The sequence below is a fragment of the Arachis stenosperma genome, chromosome 5, assembly GCF_014773155.1.
Source record: "Arachis stenosperma cultivar V10309 chromosome 5, arast.V10309.gnm1.PFL2, whole genome shotgun sequence".
Taxonomy (NCBI): domain Eukaryota; kingdom Viridiplantae; phylum Streptophyta; class Magnoliopsida; order Fabales; family Fabaceae; genus Arachis; species Arachis stenosperma.
Genome location: NC_080381.1, coordinates 111518792 through 111546776, shown reverse-complemented (window position 1 = coordinate 111546776; position 27985 = coordinate 111518792). Strand labels below are relative to the sequence as shown.

Sequence of the window (27985 nt, the reverse complement as noted above, 5' to 3'; positions counted from 1 at the left end):
TTGTAATGTTCAACATATGTTTCTGAATACTTCTTTGAAAACGACATTCTCTGTTTCTTTCTTTTGATCATCATCATGACACAACAAAATCTTGAGTCCTTCCTTATTTGTCACCCTGGAGATAGCAACATAGAGCTGGCCATGTGTGAATACGGGTTTCTTCAATATTAATCCAACCTTTGATAATGACTGACCTTGGCTCTTGTTTATAGTCATCGCATATGAAACCATAATAGGAAATTGTCTCCGTTAGAATTTGAATGGTATTCGATGGTCAGAAGGACTTAGTGTCATCCTTGGTATAAACACTTTTTGCCCCTTATTCTTGCCCGCACACGTTCGTGCTTCAATTATGTGTTTTCCAAGTTTAGTAACAACCAATCGTGTTCCATTGCACAATCCTGCGGAGTGGTCAATGTTTCTTAACAGCATAATTGGTGTTCCAACTTTTAGTGTTAACTCATGGTTAGGGACACCTGAGCACTTGATTGTGTTTAGGAGTTCAGGAGTGTGTATTGAAGCCAATAAATCGTTATTAGGCTCTGTGGGACATGCCTTATCAGAGCTAAAATATGTTTGCGCTTCAGCCGGATTTAAACTCATCATGTAGTTGTTGATCTCATCAACTAACTGTAGTGTTGGTGCAAGGATAGCTCGATCTTCAATCTGTTGGTCAATATTTCTTCCTGAAAAGCTTTCAGGATAAGTTACTCTACATATTGCTTCAATTGGGTCTACCCAATCGGAAACCAATATGTCATCAGGAATGACAACCTTTTCACCTGTATTCGATCGTGACCCTTGGCTGCCATCACCAATACTGAGTATCCAATCAGCAAATTCTTTCGACTCAAATGACCTTGAATTTAAATCACTTGATTTTAAGCGCATGTTCTTTGAAAGTGTCAAAAGCTTGCAGTCATCCCACAAGTATGATGAGTTGATAGTGGCATTGACTATTTCTTGCCTAGACCCTTTCGGGATGAATGGAAGTATTTGGCGAAAATCTCCCCCAAAAACAATTGTCTTGCCTCCAAATGGCTGCTCCAAGCTATCTTTGTTATTGAACCTTAATATGTCACGCATGGTCCTATCAAGAGCTTCAATACAGAATCTATTTACCATAGGTGCCTCATCCCAAATTATCAACTTTGTCTTAATCAAAAGCTCAGCTAGTGCACTCCCTTGCTTAATATTACATGTTGAGAATTCATCTATGTTAAGCGGTATTGCGAAACGTGAGTGAGCTGTCCTGCCTCCAGGCAACAAAAGTGATGCTATCCCGCTAGATGCAACTGTTAGAACAATATGTGATCTAGACCTCAATGCAGAAGCTAGTGTCTTCCAAACAAATGTTTTTCCTGTCCCACCGTACCCATAAAGGAAAAATACTCCACCTTTGCCGGTTTGAACTGCAGTGATGACTTTGTTATATACTTCTTTTTGTTCATCAGTTAATAGTCCTAAGTAGGTTACATGCTCTGCAGCTAGTTTTTGCCGATCGTATCTGAGTTCATCGCAAATTAACCTATTCATGTCATTGGGATACAATAAATTGTTACATTGGTTTGTATCTGGCATTGGCATTGGTGGAAAATCTTTCAGACTCTTGTTGTATTTGTTAAGTATATTCTCAATCTCCATTAGGGTCAAATCTTTGATCTCGTCTTCTGTGAGGATTAACTCTGTGTACATAATAGCAACATATATGTCAAATCATGTATATGATTAAGAAAAAATTGTTAACTCAAATCGTAAACACTTGCAAAACCTTGCTTCCAACAATTGGTCAAATTTTTTGAAATTTTATTTTCTTTAATAAAGTGAATCTAATAAAATGAGTCCAAATCACTAATAAATCTAATACCATGTCTATTAAATCTTATTTTCATATCCTCTTTATTCATACTATTTATTATTAATTATGAAGTTATATGTTTAAGCAAGCCATAGCTAGTTGTACATAAATTGATATACACTTGTATTTTAAAAATTCTACCAATAAATATGTAGCTGTTAATTCTTATGTCATAATTAATCACACTATTCTTATAATGCCACAAAGTTTATATATACCTTGATTATCGAGTAGTCTCCTCTGTCTATGAAGTATGTCATCACATAATAAAGTCTATGTTTCTTCCTATACATGTTCGGGTCTGTCCATTGAATTGGAAAATAACAATGTAGCAAAAAGATTCCTTAAGTATGTACCTGAGCCCCAATAACTTGCTTCCACTATTGCTTCAACATATTTTTTATCATCATCTAAAAGACCACGTGCATAACATGCATCTTTGAATGATGAGTATACAACACCGTCTATAGTTCGAATGTCTTCATAGCAAGTTGGTCCCCTAACGTAATTGAGTAGTAGCCTTAGGTAATATCTCTCACCAGATCCAGGATGCACAAAGAAGATTCTTCCAATTACAGCATGGCTCTTCCGAGGCAACCACACCCTTTCCTTTGCCTTCCACACAAAATGTGTAGAAAATTCTGCATAAGTGAGCGACCTTGCTTCTGAGTAGATCTTGTTGGCTTGAAACCAACCGAGAAACATAGACTCCTTGACAGATGCTTCTCGGATCACATCATCGAGCTTTTCATTATCTTTAAAGATTAAGTTTTATTCATCGGGTAAGTGAAATCCTAGACGAACAACCGAGGGATCCCTGTAGTGTATGTTGTAACCAAAGATCCTCCAAGCAGCTTCACACGGAGAAATATACCTGCAATCATAGTACATACTGACTTCATCATAGTCATCCATGTTCTCTTTGTCTGCAGCACTTTTATAAAATGAAGCCGTTACACGGTCATGACCTTTGTTCACATATTTGAACAAATACTTAATAGATCTTGACTGGTTACACCACTCAACATTAATATGGGCACCATATCTCATGAGTAGACACCTATTGTGTGGTACAACATAACGATTGTCAAGAGCGACTCCTGATTTGTTGATAGTCTTTCCATCTTCTCTTCGTCGGTATACCGGGTACCCATCATCGTCGATAGTAGTACTCTCAACAAACCTCTTAGGGAAGTGTCGAATGCATTTAGAATTTTCCATACATGGTGAATCTTTCCTTGCCACTCCACATGAACCGTGCATCATGTGCTTTTCGACTGCATCAAAGTATTCCGGGTCTATCTTTTTATCGGGTATCTCAGCTGATATAATCTTATCAATATCTTCGGCAGTGGGAAATTTGTCATCCTTGTGTAAGAATAGTAGAATGTGTGCATGTGGTAACCCACGTTTCTGGAATTCGATTGTGTATACCACTGCAAGATTCATAATGAAAAATTCAAATCCATGACAAATAGACTATCATACATAAAACATTACAGCTATTGCTATTGGAAACTTGAACCATGACATAATTGGTTTTGATTGGACATACCTGCAGCAACTCTACCAAAAACTTTGTTTGCTCGGACATCTTTAATTAGTGTATCTAATTTTGCCTTGAAAACCCTACAAACAATGTCGGGTCGATCTTGTGGATTCAGCTCTCTATTGTTCAAAAAGTCTTCAACCTCAGGCCACTTCGGATTGCACGTGAAGGTTATGAAGAGGTCTGGATAACCAACAACCTTACATATTGCCATTGCATCCTGATAGTTTTGTATCATGTATCTTGGTCCACCTGTGAATGACGAAGGCAATATTATACGCTTGCCACATGATGACGGCGTTGTTTCTCCATTCAGTACTGCTTCCTTTACTCCCTTGTACATCTCACACCTTAATTTCTCTTGGTCACTGCGTATGTAGTTTAGCCTTGATGACTCAATCATGGAGTACCCATCAACCAAAAACTGTTAAAAGAGTCTTCTTGAGTATAACAGTGGAGATCCGTCGGCTAGTCTTTCTTGTATACGAAAAGCAAAAAATTCTCTCATTGACACCTCCTGTCGTCCTTTACCACGGTTATGGTGTCTTTTGTTTAGCGGTATATCTTTCTTGTATCCATCCTCGCCATAAGGAAATAGCAGGGGATATTGTAATCCCAGATATGCTGGATTGAGTTGATTAATCCTTTGTAATCTTCCGCTCTGTGTCTCCACAACAATGTCTCTGTCTGTCTTGTCAATGTCAAAATCACCGACAATCAATGCAGCAACCTCATCTGTTGATGGTAAGTTATATCTTCTACCATCCTTTCCCCTTTTTCCCAATAGTCTAAGTTTAATTGTTGAATTTGATTCTTTGCCCATTGAATCCCTAACCATGCGGAATGCCTTCACCAACACATTCTTTTCATTTAGCATCTTCTTAAGATCTCTTACAATGTCTTCATCTATGTTTTTGTTATCTTCACCCCTGCATGTTTTAAATAATGTCAAGTTTTTTAAACAACGCTCAATTATATAAGGTTAATTAGTTTGATCTAAACCCTTGAAAATATTTTAAGTAAAATAAAAAGGTTATAGATACTTGCCTGATAGCTGACATCCGGTTGTGCACCTCATCTTGTGAATCAACTATGTATAATTGGGCGAATTTCGCATTATTCCCTTCTGGTGGAATTAGGCTACCTATTAGATGGTAGTTTTCGCCACAAAGAATGAATGTAGGTGGACCTCTAGAAGTATTTATACCGCGGTCTATTTTGGCACCCATTGAAGTAAATTGAAACATGCTATTATATGACCTGATGTTATCACGAAAATGCTTGCTCTTGGGGTTATTATTGAACAACAACTCATACAAAACTTTTGGTGCTTCTGGTAGGTGTGGCAGTTGGACTTGACCTCCTTTACAACACATTGTAAATTTTGGTTGGTCTGTGTTATAACTTTTGTTTATCCTTTCATCGTACCAAAAAAGGGCATAGCAGTGTTCGCATATATACATTGCATCTCCCATGTGCAAATACTCTAAAATTTCAATATTAACATGTACGGAAGAATCCATTAATTACATGCATAAATATAATTTGCAGTTTTAATAATAAATTTATCCTTTGAATATCTCTCAACATACCCTTGCTTGCCTGCTCCTTACAACTGGCAACTCTAGCATCCCTTGTTGAAGCCCTTCCACCTGTGTCATGCATTGGAAGATCATTTCATTATTAGAACGGCTTTGACAAAATTTAATATGTATTATTAAATATCTTTCCCTAATTCTGATGTATATTGCTAAGAATGGCTTAAATTTTGTAGTTAAGTGAACTTGTAAACTATTCAGTTTTTGGATAGTGAAATTCATAGCCATTTAATATCGTACCTTTGTTATTTTCTTGTCGATGTATGACAGTGATTCCTATTTTGCGAGTCCTTGACTGCTCTGCATCCATTTTACAATGGGGCAAAAAGCAGTTCTTCATTATTTATAAACGGATATGACAAAAATATCTAACACATATAATAAACTAATCTTGGTTGATATTGAGTTTAGGACCATACATCAATGCTTAAGTGTCATGTATTCTATATCTATTTAGTATTTAGGGGGTTTAAATTCTCTGGTTGTAACTTTTAAACCTCATATATGAATTTAGTAGTTTTCATGATTTTGAAGTTTTATTCTGCAAACAAAGATTAAGGTGCAGGCCTTATAGTTTCGCATATTAATGTAGGCAAATGCAGATCGGACATATTGAGCAGAGTCGTTGAAGCTGGCAACTTGGGTAAAGTTAAAGGGCACAGAGTTAATATCTCCAAGGGCTTCGAGATTTACATATAGACATATGCTAATGCGATAAGATTGACCATTTAAGCATATATTTCTAGCTGGAAACTTCATGGTAGTTTGCTATTAGATATAATTCCTAATTAATGAATAAGACCATTTAAGCATACAAACACATCGAAAGTAACTATGTCTGTGTTAAGGATTACATTTTTTTCTTATCTAGTCTTCTTTGATATTAGCTAGTATGATAACTATAACTTCGAATACAATCTCCCAACCATGATGGCATTTGAATTGGTTGTTTCTGCGGGTTCTATAAGAATATATATACTTGAATTTAAGCTTAATTGGTTTATAACTTTAACTTAGTTCATCATTTGTCTGTTATTATACATATATTCACATGTATTTAGGTGCTCCTTGATTATCATGTTTTGATCCAATTGGGTATACTCAATCAAATCTTGTAATAAACTACAACTGCTAACTATGGAACAGTGGATCAAGCTGAATGTAAAAATTGCTAACTATGGCTGTGGTAGGTTTCTGAAAGCAAAGGACTTTGACATTGAGAAGACTATTCAAATGTGGGAAGACATCTTAAGGTGGAGAAAAGAATATGGAATTGATACCATCCTTCAGGTTAATGCTATGACTTTATGAATCTAGAAAACTTAGTAAAAGTTTCAACTTTCAATGGATGCTTCAAAGTGTTGGAGATTAATTACTTCAGTCCTGCCAATTTTTTTTCTCTTTTTCGAAGGTGTCGGTTAAATATTCCCGGGTTTCTGTTAAGGGAGGATAGAATTAATTTATATAAGGGAGGAGTAAAAACACTTAAAAAAATAACTTATTTGCTACACTGTTATATTTAAAATATTTCTTACAATTATCTAATCTTGGGTTGTTGTGAACCTTAGTATAAATGTTTGACTTATATATATCATCTTAGTATAAATGTTTGACTTCAATAAATATCATCTTTAAAGTTGGTACAAAATGAATACAGGATAACATTCACTGAATTTGTGAATCTGAATCATATATTGATTCATGAATTGAAGGGATTGACCTCTCTAGAGTAGATGATAGAGGGATTCTTAAATGAGTACATAAAAGTGGGTACTAATTTTATTCAAGATACTCACCCATTCACAGATCCCACCTACTTTTATGACAGAAAACTTGTGCTATAGAACAATTTTTTCGGTTGATGAAGTAAAATAGGTTACTGTAAGTTTTTACTGTTATACAGATTCATATACTCTTTGTATGATTTGTATATTTTAGCATTAGCATGGATTCTGTGCTTGGTTGGAAGCTATTTCCTAATTATTCATGAATTTTAACAGTATGTGCAGCTTATCTATTGTGGAATTTCTTTGCGTTTAGTAGTGTTGCAACCCATGGCTCCTGATTAATGTAGTAGAATAATATTTTGCTCTTATCTAGTCTTATTTGATATTATCTAGTATGAAAACTATCACTTTGAACAAAATCTTTCAACTATGTTGGCATTTGAATTGAATGTTTGTGTGGGTTCCATAAGTTTTTTTTTTTAATTTAAGCACGACTGATTTATAACTTTAGCTTAGTATTTGTTGAATAATCATGTCTTCTATTTTACTGAATATAACATGTATTTTGGGTGCTCCCTAATTATGATATTTTGATCCAGTTGGGTACACTGCCACAAATCTTATAATACACTACAAATGATAACTATGGGAAGGTGGATCAAGCTATTTAATTGGAAGCTATTTCCTAAATATTCAAGGATTTCTGTGGTATGTATTTGGACATCAAGTCTAATTATTTTCTAACATATAGACATATGCTAATGCGGTAAGATTGAGCAGAGTGGTAAAAAATGGCAAATTGGGAAGAGTTGGAAGGCACAAAGTCAGTGTCTCTGTGGGAGGCATAGGTGAAAGGGGAAATTGAGAGAAAGAATGATCGGCCAAGGATGGAGACCAACGTTAGTACCTTCGTTTACATACAAATTTGATAAGTTATATAACTTTGATTTGCACTTATCTTACAGTACTTGTTAGTTGGTATGATTCATTAGCTAATTCGATTACCATTTGTGTATCAAGCCTATATATATATATAGACCATAATTAAATAAAACTGACCCTTAAATGGGCCATTTCTGGGAGCACAATTCACTTGATTTTCATTTGAACATATGTTGTTTTCCTTATTCACAATCAACCTTTGCTTCTGAATGTTAACCAACTCAACTACAAATTTTATCATGTTAGAAAACATATAAATTAATACAAAAAAAGATAACTCAGACTAAGTTAGGACACACAGATTCATATATAGTAACTCTGAACTGTACCTATTATAACTCAAGTGGAATAAGCAAGTTATTCTACAACATACTTTCTATAATTCCTACCTTGTGGGGAAGACGTTCCCATATGTTGTCTTTTCTTTGCTAGCTTGTTCGCTCGTTCCATCCTAGCATGCCTAGCATTGTCTATCAATGAAAGATGTTTGCTAAATTACTATATTTAGAATGCATAAATTAGTCGGATGTGTAGTTTGTTACTATTAGTCCATTACCTATACTTCTTAAATTGTCTTGTGTTGCTAGATTTGATGGCAGCAATATCCATTTTTGGTTGTTTTCTAAGTTACTGTATTCATCCCTCTTCATGGTTTGCATAACAATACTTGGATAGAGTGTGCAATCTGCTAGAGTAGCTGTTACATTCCCTGTGATGACACAATCTATAGCTGAATTTGCCGCTAAGCAATAGTAAAATACACTTGGCATAAGTGAACAATAATTACCTTATAGTGATTTAAGAACAAATTCAATTAATTATTATTGCACTTTGTATATAGTTATGTAACTTAAGTTGGGTCTATACATATAATTTTTTCACAAACTGTTTTCAGTTAGATCCCTTCCCACACCATTCACACAGATTTACAATTAGATCACGATTTACACATTAATAATTGGATAGCAGCAAGAGCTGAAATAAAGCATTATTTATTCAGGCTTTACCTTGAGGTATATGTTCTATTGCACGTTGTTTTTTCTTGGCTAGCTTGTTAGCTCGTTCCATCCTAGCATGTCTTGCAGTATCTGTCATATAAAGATCTTTTCTAGTTTACCTATCCATAATCTAAGTAAGATTTTGATTTCTATTTTGCTAAAATATAAGATTACCTGTGTTAGTTATATCTGCTAGAACATATGGTTTTGTTCCCAAGCTTTCCCAGATCTCATCGTTTTGTAGGTTGTTATTCTCGGTAAAATACCTAAAGTTGCCAATGGTATTGCTAGAGCTAATCTGAACCCCTTTGTTGCATTGCATATCATCAACTGGCTGACTCCAGTCAGCCGATAATAATGTTGATGACAAAGTCCCTACCATGATACTTTTGTTACCTTTCTCACTTATAACACCATTTTATACAACTATTTAGAGATATTCAAGGTACTCTTGTAGTGGTATACACACTATAACTGAAATTTACCTTATTGTGGATAAGCTATTTTCCAACTGTGATGAAAATAAGTTCGTTTATATTATGTTAAATGAAAGCATGTTATCCATATTTCGTACCTTGAATTTCTCTGTTGCTTGACCATTCATTCATACAAAATTGATCAACCTTTCTCTTATTTTTAAGCGTGTTTCTTTCCTCCATCTCTGCACATTTCAGATTAAACATGATTGTTAATATTCCAAACATAGAGAATATAAGCAAAAGAAACATGTATGCCAGAAACCATGTCTTATTTATGTTAGAAATCATTGTACTTCGATCTGTATACACTAAACTTTGTTCCATTCGTACTAACCTAAATGGAACCAAGATATTTTGACTTTGTATTCTAAAACTCATTATGAAAAATAAATCTACATTTACTTATACCTTTTGACCTTGAGTTCAGTGGGATATCTTTTAGTAGCCTTCCGCTCATAACTATATCTGCATTTAGTCCTTGTGATGATTGTATTGCGTTAGGTTTTCTTCCCCAGCTTTAACTGTTGAGCACTTTTGCCGTGGGAGGCTCCACTTGTGTCTAGTTTTTTTTTTATCTCTCTTTCTCTTCACATGCTATGCTTTGGTATCTGTAACAATTAACTGGTAATAATGGTTGTGTGGGTGTGCCAGGTAATTTTAATACGGTTAAGTTGATCTTACAAACCTATGTGAAAATTTAAAATACTATATTGTTCATTGATTGGCCTCATTGTTACTATTTTATTCCACATCTATCATGATATTAAACCTTTATTGATATAAACCGGTTAAATACCATGCTGTAAGACTAAATTCATATGATATATAATTAGAAATCATTTTTTTACTACCCTATTATTAGCTATCATTGGTATATATTATGAATTATGTAGCATCTTTTTTATAGTCATTAAATCAGACTAATTTTAGCAACCTATTACTAAACACACCTCCACAAGGCATTCTAACTTTCTTTTTAAAGATGATCCATAATATATTATCTGTTTTTCAAATCATCCACAGCCAATGATTTCTTTCTATAAAACCCAGGTATCGTACTTATAAGGCCTAGTTATTGTACATGTCTACAAACCGTAGTTTAAAGTCATTCTTAGCCTTGGGTGTGAATATGTCATATACAAAATTTATAAAGTCCAGTATATGATAACTTGTTTATGAGCCGAATATACTTTTTATGTTAAAATGATATTAGTGTAATCAATCAATTCTGTTTAGTTAGATCTAGGTAATGTATTTATTATTGATAATAGATAACCATTGTCAACTTAGTATTAGGGATATTAAATTAAGGTGGCATGTCTTAATAAATTTACAGATAAATATGTAAAAATTAAGTATATACAAATGGGTATATATAGGAAGTTAACCATATATATTACCTGCTACAACCAATACTACGACTTTAATATCAAAAATAAAATGATAAAGAAACCTGTAAACCCTAAACCTTTAAGTTGTTACAAAATTTAGAAGAGTGCATAACATTGATTAACAAACTAACATTGATAACTCTTTCAAAATCAAAACGAACCCAATAGATGGTTATATTGAAACACAAGGGATCTAACTACATATATTTTACCCTATTGTCTAAATAAGCAAACTAAACAAAATAAATTGCATTTAAAACTCAGGAAGATCATCTAAATTGATCATAGAACTCTAAACCATGTATAGCCCATCTGAATGCATTGTAATTGTCTTCACGTTAACATGTTCCTGCCATGTGCGTTGAACCAAATGCTCCCTTCTTGATTCCATATATTTTAGCCTCGAAATCAGGAAGTCTGTTCGCACGGCATCATTTGCACTTCCTGACCCGTCTCTGCACTCCATGACTATTATTATGTCATTGCCTAAGAACAATGAAGGAGTGTATTGGATTCCAAGACCAGAAACTCTAATCATCCTCTCCCAATGGATGCTGTGATCACCATTTCTTTTCATTTGCCAGACCAGGACTTGCCTGCTGAATGCAAGATTACGGTATGAAATATACCCGACACCATCGTTGAAGTAAGTTAATGAGTTGTAATCAAATGGCACGTCTGGGGGGATCTTTGCCTCATGGAACATCTGGATGCGGAGGTTGAACGTGACTATGGATGCTGGCTCAAAGAAATTAGCTCCCTGCCACCCAATCCAATAGACTATCCCATTGTGCACTATATATTTGGGCCCAAGTTTCTGGACATCACTCTTAAACATACCGGAATGAGTCCATTCTCGTTCAAATGAAGTGTAAAGAGACCATGACATATTTCTTTGTCTAAATGCATGCTTGTAGACATGCACAATACGGTACTCGATTTCGTCCTCCAAAAAACCAAACGCATATAGAGAAACGGCATGAGCGGAATGCTTGCTTGCTTCATCGGTTACGTACCGCCTCTTATCCGATACTGGATTCCATATAAGAAGCCGAGAATTAAGGCCACCCAATGAGATCTTTATGCATATGATTCCGTTCTCAGACCCAATGATTGAATAGAAGCCATATTGGTTAGCATCCATTGGGACATTGAACTGAACCTGGCAACCCGAATGAAGATACGCTCGAACGAACCAAATCGAGTTGTAATCACCTGGGGGATAGCCAATGCCTACGATCACACTCTTGCTTCGATCTTTGTTTTCCTTATAGTTTGCCTTCACGAACAAATTAGTACACAGCCTGAAATTCCAACCCTTGCTTAGCGTTCTGCACTGTCCAACTGTCTTAGGATCTGCCTTCACCATGATCTTCCAGATAAGATCCTCACTAAGGTGTGGAAGTTTTTTCATATTGGGTGGAGTGTCACTCATTCTAGATATACAGTTTATTACGGAGCCGCTAATGGCTCTTAGTGTTTTTGAGTAGAAATTATGGTTCTTGTAACCTTTCTCACAACTCATGACATATATATGTTTTGAATGAGAATATCAATAGCTTATATTGACATCTAGAAGGTGTCATGCAATGGGTAAGACAACAAACTGCAAAATAAGATATTTATATTAAATATTTAAATAAGATTATATTGACTCTATGCATGAATAGACATTGCTTTGTGATTACTATAATAAACACAAGCCAATTGCTTTATCATCCATGCAAATCTAATGACCATTGAATATTAGTAACATTAATGGGTAAAAGTATTTATCTACACTTTTTGTCATTTGTGCACTATTTGGGGCACCTCATATACTTCTTTTAGAAACTGCTAAGGATGTATTGGAAGCAACAGAGTAGTACCTAATTTTGTGTATGACTTGTGCCATGAGTCTTGCATTTAATTAATCCATCAAGAAAACTTTAAAAAAGTTCTTTATATTGATGAGATTTTTATCATTCTCTATATGTGTCGTTACCCTATGCATGTGTGATAATCATTTTGCATTACATGTTACTGCATCATAATTTAATGACCATTGGATATTAGGGACATTAGCTAATTAAAGTATTTAACTATAAGTCTTCTCTCTTGGGCACTCTTTCGGCACCTAAACTCCTTCTATTAGAAACTGCTAAGGGTGTATTGGAAGCAGCACTTTAGAACCTATGATTGTGAATAAGTTCTCCAATGAGTCTTATATTTGGTTAATCAATCACGAAATCTTTAATCAAGTTCTTTCAATAGATTGGTGACCTGTTTTTCATTCTATGTGTCATTAGCCTATGTATGTGTCATACCCATTGTGTATTATATGTTATTGCATCATAATTGAATGACCATTGGATATTATTGGCATTTGCTAGATAAGGTTCACCATTACTGGTTTTATAACTTGGTATGAGAAATAATTTTTTAGTGGAATATGTTTTATAATGTTAAGTCTTCTCATGTAACTGAAAGCCCGACTGTATTGTATGCCTTGTTAATCATGATCCACAATTTATATTTATCTCTTAAAAGTATCTAAATACAAAAATAGAGATCACACACCTCTTTATTCTTTTACAGTTGCACAAATAGAAATGACAACTTATTTGACTACATACCTCAACAGGTATGATTCATAAGGTGCTACATTATCTCATGTTGCAATGTCCTACTTTATGTTGAGTTTTTTTTATATTTATTTAAATATTGCCTGCTGCTATATTCCCGATAAAATGCATTTTTGCCTTCTCTTTGTTAGTGAATTAATGCAAATCCTGGGAACATATCAACATTGCATTTTTTTCGATGGTCCTTATGGTTTTACTGGGTCAATGCACTAATTGTGTTTCACATCATTAGTTTGCATAATTTTGGCTTGGACAAAGTCTCTTTTCAAAAAAGGTAATAGCAGTCTTGTTTGAACAGAACCCCATGTAAACAAAGATGGGGATAAATATACAGATAATTGCTTAAATTTGACAGATTTACGATGAAGTATTCATCTTTATTTATCATGTTATATTATAAGAAGGTGTGCCATTTTGTCTAATTCAGACTATACCAACTCACTGCATTCAACTCGTTTATTTAATTGAAATTTTTCAGAAAAAAAATGCTTCATTTCAATCCTACTTCACCATTTTGAGCTTTAGTCACTTTGAAATATCTTATGATGTGTCAAGTTGATACCTCAGATTTAAGTGCAGCGTATCTGATCAGCATTGATTTAAAATGTTGAGGCTCTTGATGTGTGTCAAAATGAGCCACCCTATCTACTATTACCTTAATCATCATTTAAACTCTCAGGATAGTCCAGGCTTTCTTTAATCGTTTCCCAAAGAAACCGACTTTGAACAAAGTCCTGCATTTCACTAAAACATTAAGACAGCTTTAATCATGTCCTTTGATAGTTGTAGACGGGTGACATTTTTATCATTGTATGCATATTTTCTCCTATATGTGTGATAGAGATTTTGCTTTACCTGCTACCACATATAAATATAATTGAATCCAACTGTTGTCCACTTTCGAATTTACAGATAAGTGGTCTAAATCGGTTAACCATTCATGGTATTATCACTTTTTTTAAGAAACAACCTTTACTTGGGATACAATTTAAAGATATATTAAAATTAATTATGCATCTATGTGAATTTTTGTGGGATCAAGTACCCATACTATCATTCTTAAAAAATGTTAGACAGTAAATGTGTGCATATATATACCCCCATAAAAAAATTAGATTTGACCCCAAGTTAAAATAATGAAACGATTTAATTAACTCATGTGTGAAAGAAAATTATAAAATTTAGTATCACCAAATAACAAAATTTTAGCTATATATATATATATATATATATATATATATATATATATATATAAGTTCTGCCAAAAATTATATAATATTATGATACCATTCAGTTAGAAAATTTTTTCGGGTTAAGCTTATATTGGTGGTTATTTTTTCTACTAAACTATAATATTAACTTGTAAAAAAAAAAACTCTTTGGGCTCATAATATATAACGTTTTTAATTTAGTTAACACTCTTTAAAAATACAAAGAATTGTGTATTTCTAACATCACTTAATGTGTACATTGTATTTATATAGTATAGGATAAAGGGTTTAGATTCATACCATTCCATCTATTCGGTCGGAAGAACTGCAAGACCACTATCAATGGTTCAACTCTTCCATCATCTAGGTATGGTAGTATTTGATCAACCATGTCCCCAAACAACACACACCCAATACGATAATTACTGCAAATCAGTGTGATTAAACAGGTTTAACCCTTATTATCATTATAACACAACCTATATTATGTCACTATAATTCACGAACACAACTTACTCAAGATCTTCAACCAAAATAGCTAGACGCTTCGTTTCCTTCCCTTTGCTTGTGATGAGTTCCTTGGGATCTTCCTTTCCAACCACTTCACTCATAATATCTGCGATTTCCAACTTATTGTTAGGTAGTTATGAGTTATACCCTAAGGAAGTGAAAATGTATTCGCCTCACCTACTAATTGAGAGTCATTGATCCTGTCAGCATTCAACAATTCTGAAATTTACGTTAATCGAAACGCTTGAAGTGGAAAAGTTGGATTCTCCACCAAGAGCACCACAGTTCGGTGAGAGAAATTTAAGGTCCACCGATTCATAGATGTCTTGGTTTTTTCTCTCTTGTCTACAACAATGAAATTTGACATTTTATACATCTTGAACTCATCAATGTTATCATTCCATCTACGTACCAACGCCTTAGGGACCGAAGTTTGGATCCTCCCTCCCTGTAAGATAGTAAATACAGCTCAGTTTGGAATGCATATGTGAATGTATAAGATCATGTAGTTTATATTTAATTAATATTACTTGCCTGACTATCTTGAAGAACCATTTCAATGCTATTGATCTCCTTAGGATTGTACCGGCTAGGAGCTTTCCACAAACGAACAACATGGACCAAAAAGTTCCATGCAAGCTTTTTCGGACTGACATCCATCAACATATCAAACGATTCAGCCATGGTTAGCTTGGTAAAGGAGAAACACTACAATCAGCTAGCCTTTGACACTTTTTTCAAACTGGAAGAAGTGATGTGTAGAAAGATTGAAGTATGAACATTAGATGCATGCTCCTTTTTATAGTGAAGTCTGAATCTCAAAGACATAAAATGTCTGTTTCTGTCATTCTAATAACAATTATTTTTTATTCATTTCGAGATTTGATAATTTAATAACTATTATTTTTTATTCTTCATTTCAGGTTCAATAGATATGACATTACAATTTTTTATGTTGTCCACGTGTCAATCACTCAGCGCACCACTTGTCGATTGAACAATCAACTACTACTCTCCTATAATATATAGATAAATAGATACTAATATTTAATTTTAATAACTAATTTTAATATACACAAAAAATAACCGATAAAATTATACTCGCCTTTTAATTTGGTCATCAAAGTCAAATTGGTCTTCATAAGTTCATTTTACTATGTCGTTCTATGACAAAACCACGGTTATGACTAACATAAGTTAAGAATGTTTAAGTTGGGAGATAACATTGAGGAAATTATTCCCAAAATTCAAAAATGAACAATCATATGTACTTAATAATGAAGAACACACTTTCCAGAATGATCGAAGAATGCAAGAACTTAAGAGAGCTCAAAAGAATCCACACCCACATTCTAAAGTCACCAACTTTATCGAATGCTGACCAGTATCACCTCATTACCCGTGCTCTTTTCTTTTGCTCCTTTTCAAATTGGGGTTCTTTCAGCTACGCCAGCAATGTTTTTCACATGATCAAGAACCCTGATATTCGTGTCTATAACATCATGATCAGAGCATATGCTGACATGGAAGGAGGTAATGGATGCCATTTTTGCAGGGCTTTGATGCTGTATAAGAAAATGCTTTGCAGGAACATTGACCCTAATTCACTCACTTTCCCTTTCCTTGTGAAGGCTTGCACTAGGAGGCTGGATGGTTCCACTGGCCATGTTCTTCATTCCCAAGTGATCAAGTTTGGGTTTTTGAATGATGTTTTTGTTGGGAATTCTTTGATAGGATTGTACATGGCATGTGGCCTGTTGAAAAATGCCAGCAAGTTGTTTGATGAAATGCCTGTTACAGATCTTGTCACTTGGAACTCAATGGTTATAGGGTGTTTGAGAAATGGAGAACTTGATATGGCATTGGATTTGTTTAGGAAGATGAAGAGGAAGAATATCATAACATGGAATTCGATTATTACTGGGTTGGCTCAAGGTGGCAGGGCAATGGAGTCACTGGAACTTTTCCATGAGATGCTGCTGTTTTCAAATGATGATTCCGATAAACCTGACAAGACTACAGTGGCTAGTGTCCTTTCAGCTTGTGCTCAACTTGGAGCTATTGACCATGGGAAATGGGTGCATGGTTACCTGAGAAGAAGTATCATAGAGTGTGATGTGGTAATTGGAACAGCTCTTATCACTATGTATGGAAAGTGTGGGCACGTGCAGGAAGCTTTTGAGATCTTCAAGGAAATGCCTGAAAAGGATGGGTCGGCATGGACAGCTATGATTTCGGTATTTTCTCTTCATGGATTAGGTTGGAAGGCTCTTGACTGCTTTTCAGAGATGGAGAGAGCTGGAGTGAGGCCTAACCATGTGACATTTGTTGGATTATTGTCAGCTTGTGCTCATTCTGGTTTGGTTGATAAAGGTCGGCGATGCTTCGATATAATGAAACATGTTTACTCGATTGAACCACAAGTGTATCACTATGCTTGCATGGTCGATATTCTTAGTCGAGCCAGGCTCTTCGAGGAGGCGGAGATGCTCATAAGAAGCATGCCAATGAAGCCGGATGTTTATGTCTGGGGTGCATTACTTGGAGGATGTCAAATGCATGGGAATATAGAATTAGGAGAAAGAGTTGCTCTGCATTTGATAGAGTTGCAACCTGAAAATCATGCTTTCTATATGAACTTGTGTGACATATATGGAAAAGCTGGCAGGTTTGATGCTGCCAAAAGAATTAGAAACTTAATGAAAGAAAGAGGAATTAAAAAGGAAATCCCGGGGTGTAGCATGATTGAAATCAACGGTGTGGTTCATGAATTTTCAGTTGGAAGATCATCTGAACTTCTAACGAAAGAATTAGTATTTGTCTTAAGTAAATTAAGTAATGAGATGAAGACATGATATCTGAAGATGCACACTTTCATTGGTTATACGAAGAAATCTGCAGAGTGTAATTATCAGTCACAGCAGAATGTGTGATTGTTTTAATGATTATGGCCACCTTAAGTTTTGTTATTTTGAATAGCATTGCTTCTGTGTTATGAACTCTTTCTTGATGAAATCCTCATCCATTGGACTTGAAAAAAGGGGTTGTGTTTGCTTTCATATTCACTCACCATGTATTGGTAATGGAAGTTGTTATATGCATAACCATCTGGTGGCAGAAAATGACTATAATCTGAGGCAATAACTACAATAGATCAAGTATGCTAAAAGAGGAGACAGTTAAGTACTTAAGTTTTGTTGTTAGTTGTGATGGCAAATATCAAACAACATTGAATTTTAGACAGCTTGTCATTATCACCTATTAGGCCAACAATTAGTAGGCCTGGCGGCTAATGTTCATTGCTCAACATGTGCATTAAGACAAAGATATTTATACCATGATAACAATTCATTAACATATCTTTTAACTTTGCATTTTGATAAGGACTCAAGATAAATAGAAGACAAAATAGATTAATTAAAATTGAACAAAAAAAATTACTCTACTTTTTATTTAGATTTTTGATACAACAAAACAGGAATTTATTTAACATCATTCGCCTATATCATAGTTTCATCATTTATCAAAATTCTGATAGCCAGAATAGTTTAAAAAATAGTTATATTTTTCATATTAGGTTAAATAAAGTTTTAGGTCCATTTTACTTACTAAATAAAATTAATAGTTTAATAACTTAAAATATAAACCATTCTAAAATACTTGCTTTATCTTATTTTCACACAAAGAATTACAGACATTCTCTTCATGTCACAAAAATTCATACTTTCAATGACAATCAAAATCAACCATATTGACTTGTCTTACAAATTATTAGAAGAATTATTTTATCCTCTCAAGCAGGCACATTTGATTAGGTAACACAATAAGGGGAATACAAGTTGGATGAATGGTTTGTATCTTTCCACATGAGTTTTTCAGGCTTATGAAAAACCTTATTTGTGTGCCTAAAATATCTGCGTACTTATCTGTCGGAGTAAAAGCTTTTAGTACATACAATTCTGGAAAGAAAAAAGACATTAAAAACAAAGTAGCATGCTGGAATTATCATAATATCTACTGAAAATAAGTAAAGAAAAATAAGCAATGCTTAATTACTCATTTATTTAGATAAATAATTTATCCCTCTATATATAGAGATAACCTGCTAGGTACCTCCCACTTGCAAAGTATCTTGATCCTATTAAGTTCTGTGTAGTTATTACATTATGAGATTCTTAAATTTTCATTCTGAACCTGTGTCTGCAGCTGTAGCACTTGTTGCAACTATAGCTTTAATATTCTTTGCACTGCAAACTAGTTTCAAAAGGTTCCATAGCAGGAAAGGAAAGCAGCATGTGATTGGAGGCACTGTGTTAGACCAGTTTTTCAACTTCCATAGGCTGCATGATTTCATGACTGACCATGCAAAAAAACACAAGACTTATCGGTTGCTTAGCTTATTCAGGAATGAGGTTTACACTGCAGACCCTGTGAATGTTGAGTATATCCTCAAAACAAACTTTGCAAACTATGGGAAGGTATTGCATATTTTGGTATAATTCAATTTTGTTTTTGGTACAACACTTTATTATATGAAATTGCATCATTTCAAGCTTGCAACAACAGTTGTTTTGCCTCAGACATGGATGATATTGTTAGAGATAGTCAGTCCTAAACCTGGATCAAAGAAGAAAGTTATAATAGGCCTTTGACAACTGATGTAAAACTCTGTCGAATTCCTATGATATAGGCCTTCATCAAATTCTTTCCTTTTTACATTCTATAATTTTTTATTTTTTAATTTCTCTACTGATTAAAATAAAATATGTCTATTCTGCCTTATGCAGTTATTCAACCAAAACCGAATTTCTTAATGTTTGAGTTTCTATTCTGTTGCAGGGGTGGTACCACCATGGTATTTTGACAGATCTTTTAGGTGATGGAATTTTCACGGTAGATGGAGAAAAGTGGCAACATCAGAGGAAAGTGGCAACCCAAGAAATCTCCACCAAAGCTGTGAAAGATTTTAGCCTTCAAGTGTTTCAATCTAATGCAGTAACACTTGCAAGAGTTGTTTCAGAAGCTGCTATATCAAATAAAGCAATTGACTTCCAAGTAAGATTTTGGTACATGGTTTTTAATTTAATCCATTTTAAAGGAACTTACTTATTAATCTCATGTTGCATGATTTTTATTGGCAGGATTTGTTTATGAAAGCCACCTTAGACCAAGTGTTTAAGATCATCATTGGTGTAGACTTGGACACAATGTGTGGAACATATGAAGAAGGCACCAAATTCTCCAATGCCTTTGATGAAGCGAGTGGCCTAACCCTATACCGGTATGTTGATATCTTATGGAAGATCAAGCGGTTCCTCAATATCGGATCAGAAGCAGTACTGAGGAACCGAATTAAAGTTGTTGATGAATTTGTGTATGAACTTATCAGAAAAAGGACTGAGCAAATCCAAAAGCCTCAACATGATTCACATGTGAGTAGGACTTAAAAACTTCCCTCTTGCATCACTTAACTTTCAAAGTTTCTATAACAATTCTACATTGAAAAATGACATCTCATGACAGATGATAAAAGCAGACTTGGTGTCAAGGTTTCTGGCATTGGAAGAGACAGATCCAAAGTACTTAAGAGACATTATCCTTAGCTTCATAATTGCAGGAAGAGACACAACAGCTGTTACTCTTTCCTGGTTCCTTTACTTGCTCTGCAAGAATCCTCATGTCCAAGAAAAAATTGCACAAGAAGTCAGAGATACTACAAAGTTGAAGAACACTTGTAATATTGATGAAATTACAAATGCCTTAACTGAAGGGACTCTTCAAAAGATGAACTATTTGCATGCTGCTTTGACCGAGACACTTAGACTCTACCCGGCTGTTCCTGTGGTGATGAACCTATGCAATATATATAGAACTACCTTTCATTTCCAAAATAACATAGTGAAAAAACATGTTTGCTATCACAATTGTTGAAAATTTCTTCTTTGTTGCTGTTACAGGATGGTAAACTTTGTTTATCAGATGAAACTCTGCCAGATGGATTCAGTGTGAAGAGAGGTGACATGGTATCTTATTTACCATATGCCATGGGCAGGATGGAATTCCTATGGGGAAATGATGCCGAGGAATTCCGTCCGGAGAGATGGCTTGATCAGAATGGAGCTTTCCAACAACAGAGTTCTTTCAAGTTCACAGCCTTTCAGGTTAGCTAGTGCAAAGTATGATATATTTTACAGAACAATCTTTTCTTGAATTCTCAAAGTTTGATTTTCTTCTTGTCATTATGCAGGCAGGACCAAGAATATGTCTAGGAAAAGATTTTGCCTACAGACAGATGAAGGTTTTTGCTGCTGTTCTTTGTCATGGCTACAAATTCAAGCTTGCTTTCAAAAACGAAGAAGTTAATTATATGGTTATGCTGACTCTGCACATTGATGGTGGTCTTCATGTGCATGCCTCCCACAGATAGGGTCCACTATGTGCTACTACTACATTACGATCATTTATGTTTGGAATATTCTTAATATGCTTCGTAGATTCTTAATTTAAGAAAAAATAAGGATAAGTAAGAACAAAATCTTGCATTGCAGAAGATGTATTAGCTTTCATATATCAGTTATATAAAACTATGTTCACAAAGACAACTTTGTATGTCCTTATTCAATAAATTAAAATATTTAATATATTATATATATGGAACGTTTCTTTCTATGGCTGCAATTTATATTGTACTCTGAAGTTATGAAGTTACCATTGGCATTATTAATACTGAATCATACACGTGTGAATCATATGCATGTTTCTATGTTGATCTAGTCCAAGTAGTACAAATATTTTCCAGGTAGCTCTCAAGATATTATAAAATAACAGAACTATATAATGATATGAAAATGATCCTATAGATTAAACTATCTTGCACCACCATCCAATGTTGTCTTCACACACTTAAAAAATTTGACCATGTGAGTGCCTTACTAATAAAATATGGTTTCACACTGCGTTATCCCTTATGAATTTTCATTGTTTTCTTCTTGTCTGTAATTGCAGCTAGCACGATACCAGTATGTAAATTATGACCTTGAAACAAAATATTATAAAATGACAGGGTGGTAGAACAGTAGGTGACAAACATAGTGTTTAAATACCTTTCTATGAAAAATATTATAAATAATTCTGTTGTTATAAGTATTCTAGTTTCTTCATTATCAAAATTTTGTAGTAAATAGTCTTCTGCTGAGCCAAAATGTTAGATTATTTTAGCCTTGATTTCAAATATCTAGCTGCAGCAGTTCTAGCCTTAATTATAGCAGTGTTAGTTGCCAAAAAACATGGCCGGAGAAGAAAACGCCACCCCATTGCAGGAACTGTTTTCCACCAACTTGTCAACTTCAACAGGCTACATGATTACATGACAGATCTTGCAAGAAAGCACAGCAGTTATAGGCTGCTTAGCTTATCAAGCAGTGAAGTGTACACTTCAGACCCCACAAATGTGGAATATATCCTCAAGACAAATTTTTCAAACTATGGCAAGGTACTAAATCAACTCTACAAAGTGTCAAAGTTAGATCCTCAATATTTGGTTATTTTTGTGCATGTTTGCTAATTTGCAAAATCAGTTCTAGCCTCTAGAATTGTTTCTTTTGCAAAAGTGATATTTTTTACTTTCAGAATAGTTACAACCAAACATAAATACTTTACATCAAAATCAGTTATAAAAGAATTAGTTATTCAAAAACAGAACTAGACAAGTTCAGATATATGATAATTTTGTGGCTAGAAAGAAAAGTTGGTTATTTAAGTTTGCATAGTTATAGCATAAACCTGGAAGGAGAGGAAGTTCAGAAGTCAGACTTAAGGTTCCAAATTATGCAATTCCTAGTTAATTCCTACATTTTAAATATTTCATATCTTCTTGATGAACATATGAAATATCTATTCCCCAACCTATACTGGAAAATACAATATATTGTTGAATCCGTGACATAGTCTCGATGCTTGAGTCTAGAAAGTTCCTATAACTTGTTTCAGGGACGACATCAGTATGAAATACTGAGGGACCTATTGGGAGATGGGATATTCACAGTGGATGGAGAAAAGTGGAGACATCAGAGAAAGGCAGCAAGCTATCAATTTTCCTCCAAGCTTTTGAGAGATTACAGCAGTTCAGTTTTCAAAGCGAATGCTAAAAAACTTGCTGCAATAGTGTCTGAAGCAGCAATCTCAAATCAAGCAATTGAAATCCAAGTAGGACTCTTCAAATGGATAGATATACTTCTATAACATTTATTTAAACGACTTTGGTTATTATTTGAGTTTGTTACACATTGATGTAAGAAAAGTTCTTATTGGCAGGACTTACTTTTCAAATCAACCATGGACTCAGTATTTAATATAATACTTGGTGTAGAACTGGACACTATGGGTGGAACATATGAAGAAGGCACCAAATTCTCTAGTTCTTTTGATGATGCAAGTGCAATTACTATACTTAGGTATATCGACGTTTTCTGGAAGGCAAAGCGGTTTTTGAACATAGGACAAGAAGCTTTACTAAAGAAACATGTCAGAGTTGTAGATGAATTTGTGTATAATGTGATTAAAAGCAAGACTGAAAAAGTCCATAATCAAGATGATAAGCCTGTAAGTAAATAAATTCACAAGACAAAAACTTATTTGTTGATAGTTATAGAAAATCATTGAAGATATTCATTGGCACTACATGTTTTCTTTTGTCAGGTGAGGAAAGACCTTTTGTCAAGGTTTTTAGAATTGGATGAGACCGATCCGAAGTACCTGAAAGACATCATCCTGAGTTTCATCATAGCTGGAAAAGATACAACAGCCACTACTCTCTCATGGTTCCTTTACAGGCTATCCAAGCTTCCTCATGTGCAGGAAAAGATTGCACAAGAAGTCAAAGATGCAACAGGGTTATCAGATTTTTCAAAGCCTGAGGAGTTTGCAGCTAATATAACTGAAGAAGCTCTTGAAAAAATGCAGTATCTACATGCAGCTTTGACAGAGACACTAAGACTCTACCCTGCTGTTCCATGGGTGAATGATACAACATAACCACATGAAAAGAAGAAAAGATTCTTTTTTAAAACAATCAGACTAAGGCACCCTTTTTATCCTTGAAAGATTAATTTCTAGCAAAATTTTTCTGCAAAGATTGATAATTATGCCGTGGTAATCAAGAGATTAAAATGTTTGATTTTAGTAACAAGTATACCACCATTTTAGCTGTTGAAATCAACCCTTTAGGTACGACGGGATAATTATCAATCTTTCTGGGGTAATTTTGCTAGTGATCTTAATCTTTAGAGAGTGAAAAATGGTTGCCTAATCTTCTATAGTATGTTTGGGATTCGATTTTTTTAACGATTTGGTTCAATGCTTGTATGGCAGGACGCAAAGATTTGTTTCTCAGATGATGTGTGGCCAGATGGATTCTATGTGAAGAAAGGTGATGTTGTGGCATACCAACCTTATGCCATGGGAAGGATGAAATCATTGTGGGGTGATGATGCTGAAGAGTTCAAACCAGAAAGGTGGCTTGACATAGATGGAAAGTTTCAGCAAGAAAGCCCTTTCAAATTCACAGCTTTCCAGGTCAGAGCTTGATATGATATCACTTCAAAATAGTTTTCTTAGCGAACAAAAAACGTTGAAAGAATAGAAATTTATATATATTTTGGTTGTTGATTCCACAGGCAGGTCCAAGAGTTTGTCTTGGGAAGGATTTCTCATACAGACAGATGAAAATCTTCTCTGCTATCCTCTTAGGCAGCTACAAATTCAAGTTGGTTGATGAACACAAATCAATACATTATAGAACTTCACTTACTCTGCATCTGGATGGAGGTCTGCATCTGTATGCTTATAGAAGATTTGGATATTCAAATTCATAGATATCAGAATGCTTTATTCTCATTGTATTGTACACTAAGAAAACAGAATTGTTGTGCCAAATTGTTATGTATTTGCATAACAAGAATGGGAAAACAAATATATGAAAGCAATGATTTACAAGCATCAATCAGTATTCAGTAACTTATTTGGGAGTTTAAGAAAGAACGGGGAAAAAAATACATAGCAAGATTCACTCAACAATTTGAAAGAGAAAACGCATGACAAGTTAGAACAACAAATAGTTCATCAATACAAGAAAAAGCATCGAGTAACAGGAAGAAAAAAGGAGGTGTCTATTGTAGATGTGGCTTTGAAGTCCGTATTAAATTTATAATCATTGATTTAATTTATTGATAATAAATGATCACGATTTAACATTTGATGCTCTCAATTTTTAGTCCAACTGGTTGATCACTGTAACACCCTACCACACAGAGTCTTATGCTTAAATCATAAAACTGAGGTGGTAAAGTATTACGACGTCTAAAAGTAAAAAAAAATATATATGTAATAATAGTTGAAAGGAATTTTAACTAGAAGCCTGTGAAAAAAAGTTAAGCAAAGCCTTTAACAGAGAATCGCATCACTCGCGTAAGAGATAAATATGAGAGAAGAATTCCAAAGATACATATAGCAAGGCTTCTGTCTTGGCTTGTGAAATTAAAACTAAAACTGGCCAAAGCAAATATATATATAACCCAAAAGAGTAACCCTAAATATATGACAAAACACCTATGTCTCCAAGTCAACCTCTAGGAAAGACAAAATACAAAACACAAGGGTGGAGAAACTATATACATATATACATAGCATAAAACAAAATATAGTAATCCTAGGATAACCAACTTTGCTTGCAGAGGGAACTCCAGACGCTCATCGAGGTGCATCTCAACCTGCATCTGAAAACAACAATATCATATCGGGTGAGAACTGAGAGTTCTCAGTATGGTTAAGGTGCCCACATATATAATAAATAAGGTCCCGAAAAAACCAGAGGCAATCCTAGACCGCCGACACTCAAATTATAAAACTTAAAGGTAATAAAGTTGAAACAATAAACGAGGGTAGGTCTCTAATGTTCTAAACTTGATCAACATCTAATCAAAACCATCAATCCTCCGTCTTTTCTCCAGTCCTCCAACTCCAGTACATAGACAAGCAAAACAGACAAGTCAAGCACATACAGAAAACTTATATAACAAGTTGGCAGTTAGCAATTAACATGAATAAACAATTAATCAAGCCAAGATAATGCACACTCAAATAAAACATACAAATACATATGATGAATGCCTGTCTTATGACTGATTATATCATCTGTCAGTTATATAGCCAACTCGACACGTCATGATAGCTAACCATGGACAGAAACACCCATTGCAGAGCAAGTGAGTTTGAACTACAACCCCCTTACTACTACCTGCTTAACCCAGAGCCAGTGGTAATCATTACTGTGGCTACTACCCAGACGAGTATTTAAAAGCTCAACCTGGAGCAAGTGGAACGAACCACAACCCTTGCTATTGCCCAGGCGTCACAATCTCTGACCTGGAGCAAGCGGGACGAACCACCATCTTTGCTATTACCCATGTATCTCAAGCATTGACCTGGAGCAAGTAGGACAAACCGCAGTTCTTATTACTGCCCAAGTATCTCAAACATATATTCATTTATTCCAAATCAATTCAATCATCAATCATCATATCATTATCGCAAATGTTCATCAATTCCATAACACTTTCACACTTCTCAATCAAGATTCATCATATTTTCAAACTTTTTTCTCTTGCAAGCTATCACCTCTTCCTAACTTCACCTTATCACTAAGTATACATCTAAGGTTTAGGGGCAAAAAGAGTGATAATAGAGGTTTAGATGTTCATAATTATATTTTAAAATACAAAACTCACTTTGCTGATTTCAGGGGTCACGCGTACACGTGGGCCACGCGTACGCGTCAGCGTGTTTTTCTTCCTCGCGTACGCAAGCACCCTGCTCGCGTACATGAGATGCCCAACCCGTAGAGGTTGGTCGAATCACGTGCAGTGGTCGCGTACACAAGACCTGCAGATTAGCAAAAATTTTGAATGCTGCAGAATTTCATCCTTACCCTTCAAACTTTCGACGCGCATAACTTTTTCGTATTAAAACATTTTTCATCCGTTTTTTGAACGGTGTAAACTTCATGAACCCAATTTTTATTTGAAACAAGCTTGAAATAATTTGGGAGTTCGAAAGTCAAATTATGGCTTATCAAAGTTCAGTAAAAAATCAACTTTTTTTCACAAAATCCTCAAACCTTTATTTTCATAAAAAATCAAACTCAATCAACATTTTATGCTTACGAACAACCCACCAACACACCTTATCACAGCCACACTACCTTCACATCCTACCATAATCAACCATACCTTAATTTTACATGATTCTCATACATGGACTTCACAATTTTACCAACAAATCATCAACAATCCATCATCTAATCATATTTATCATTATCAACATATCAATCATTATTAATCCATCATTTATCACCCTACTCTCATCATGAATAATATTCATCAATAATTACTCAATCTATATCAACAATTATCATCAAAGGTGCTAGGCAATTATCATACTCATGCAATCATACCTATCCTATGGTCATCTAGCCTAAGTTTTCACAACATATTATATATTATTTACGAGAAACCAAAACCATATCTTGGCCGATTTTCCGATAAATCCGGAACAACTCAAGCATTCTTGCACCACAAGATTATCAATACGGCCCCTCACCGACAAACCTAGCTTCCAAAATCGATCTCAAGCTCCCATATCCTCAAATTAATTCCACTTCTCAACCAATTTCTAATCTAACAACATAATTACCACTATAATTAACATAGAATTTTCTAACTCAACATTTCACAAGAAAATTGAGAAAGCTTACCTTGTCCAGAGCTCAAGTGAGCTAAACCCAACAAAACCCGCAAGCTAACTCAAACCTAAACACCGAAATTAAACAAGATTCAACATGAATACATATTAAATTTTAAAATTGGAAAGTAAAGAATCTGAAGCTGGGATGTGGGTTCCATACCTAATTAATTACTAGACTTTGTAGAGCTCGACGCGCTGGTCGTGTGGCCGCAAACGGTGCGACGATCGGAGCTCCGAATCAAAAGTTATTTGAGGTTGAATTTCGGAACCAAGGTTTGCATGTTCATGCTTCCCATTCTC

The 27985-nt window shown here is 34.6% G+C and overlaps 4 protein-coding genes across 6 annotated transcripts; 3 read left to right on the top strand and 1 right to left on the bottom strand.

Moving 5' to 3' along the window:
* Positions 1-249: 249 nt before the first annotated feature.
* On the bottom strand, positions 250-9054 carry LOC130981064 (uncharacterized). Its single transcript, XM_057904701.1, has 13 exons — positions 8847-9054; positions 8682-8762; positions 8231-8416; positions 8064-8144; positions 7792-7899; positions 5246-5305; positions 5000-5059; positions 4455-4893; positions 3922-4336; positions 3414-3831; positions 2752-3294; positions 2215-2613; positions 250-1685 (listed from the first exon to the last, which is right to left on the bottom strand). The coding sequence occupies exons 1-13, from the start codon at positions 9052-9054 to the stop codon at positions 250-252; spliced, it is 4434 nt and encodes a 1477-aa protein (XP_057760684.1).
* Positions 9055-16080: 7026 nt separating this feature from the next.
* On the top strand, positions 16081-17979 carry LOC130979958 (pentatricopeptide repeat-containing protein At5g66520-like). Its single transcript, XM_057903529.1, has one exon. It carries the CDS (start codon positions 16141-16143, stop codon positions 17740-17742), a length of 1602 nt encoding a protein of 533 aa, XP_057759512.1. The 5' UTR covers positions 16081-16140; the 3' UTR covers positions 17743-17979.
* A 66-nt stretch (positions 17980-18045) lies between these two features.
* On the top strand, positions 18046-21510 carry LOC130979960 (cytochrome P450 704C1-like). 3 transcript variants are annotated; one of them, XM_057903532.1, is made up of 7 exons: positions 18046-18065; positions 19094-19365; positions 19727-19942; positions 20029-20319; positions 20411-20731; positions 20845-21048; positions 21135-21509. In XM_057903532.1, exons 2-7 carry the CDS (start codon positions 19240-19242, stop codon positions 21312-21314), a joined length of 1338 nt encoding a protein of 445 aa, XP_057759515.1. In that variant the 5' UTR covers positions 18046-18065; positions 19094-19239; the 3' UTR covers positions 21315-21509. The 3 variants fall into 3 exon arrangements, with proteins under 3 accessions (XP_057759515.1, XP_057759514.1, XP_057759513.1); XM_057903531.1 differs by lacking the exon at positions 18046-18065 and adding an exon at positions 18910-18996; XM_057903530.1 differs by lacking the exon at positions 18046-18065 and having other exon boundaries at positions 19007-19365; positions 21135-21510.
* A 514-nt stretch (positions 21511-22024) lies between these two features.
* On the top strand, positions 22025-24870 carry LOC130979317 (cytochrome P450 704C1-like). The gene is made up of 6 exons (XM_057902735.1): positions 22025-22379; positions 22877-23092; positions 23201-23488; positions 23585-23902; positions 24257-24460; positions 24562-24870. The coding sequence occupies exons 1-6, from the start codon at positions 22089-22091 to the stop codon at positions 24757-24759; spliced, it is 1515 nt and encodes a 504-aa protein (XP_057758718.1). The 5' UTR covers positions 22025-22088; the 3' UTR covers positions 24760-24870.
* Positions 24871-27985: the final 3115 nt, after the last annotated feature.

Bases quoted from the DNA above. Each gene is read 5' to 3' on its own strand.
- LOC130981064 (XM_057904701.1), bottom strand. From the start codon at position 9,054: ATGGTAGGGACTTTGTCATCAACATTATTATCGGCTGACTGGAGTCAG. The intron at 8,145-8,230 runs GTAATGGACTAA...TTTCATTGATAG, and splicing joins AGACAATTTAAGAAGTATAG to ACAATGCTAGGCATGCTAGG. The intron at 7,900-8,063 runs GTAGGAATTATA...TAAAATTTGTAG, and splicing joins GGGAACGTCTTCCCCACAAG to TTGAGTTGGTTAACATTCAG.
- LOC130979958 (XM_057903529.1), top strand. From the start codon at position 16,141: ATGAACAATCATATGTACTTAATAATGAAGAACACACTTTCCAGAATG.
- LOC130979960 (XM_057903530.1), top strand. From the start codon at position 19,054: ATGAGATTCTTAAATTTTCATTCTGAACCTGTGTCTGCAGCTGTAGCA. The intron at 19,366-19,726 runs GTATTGCATATT...ATTCTGTTGCAG, and splicing joins ACTTTGCAAACTATGGGAAG to GGGTGGTACCACCATGGTAT. The intron at 20,732-20,844 runs GTGATGAACCTA...TTGCTGTTACAG, and splicing joins TCTACCCGGCTGTTCCTGTG to GATGGTAAACTTTGTTTATC.
- LOC130979317 (XM_057902735.1), top strand. From the start codon at position 22,089: ATGTTAGATTATTTTAGCCTTGATTTCAAATATCTAGCTGCAGCAGTT. The intron at 22,380-22,876 runs GTACTAAATCAA...AACTTGTTTCAG, and splicing joins ATTTTTCAAACTATGGCAAG to GGACGACATCAGTATGAAAT. The intron at 23,489-23,584 runs GTAAGTAAATAA...TTCTTTTGTCAG, and splicing joins ATAATCAAGATGATAAGCCT to GTGAGGAAAGACCTTTTGTC.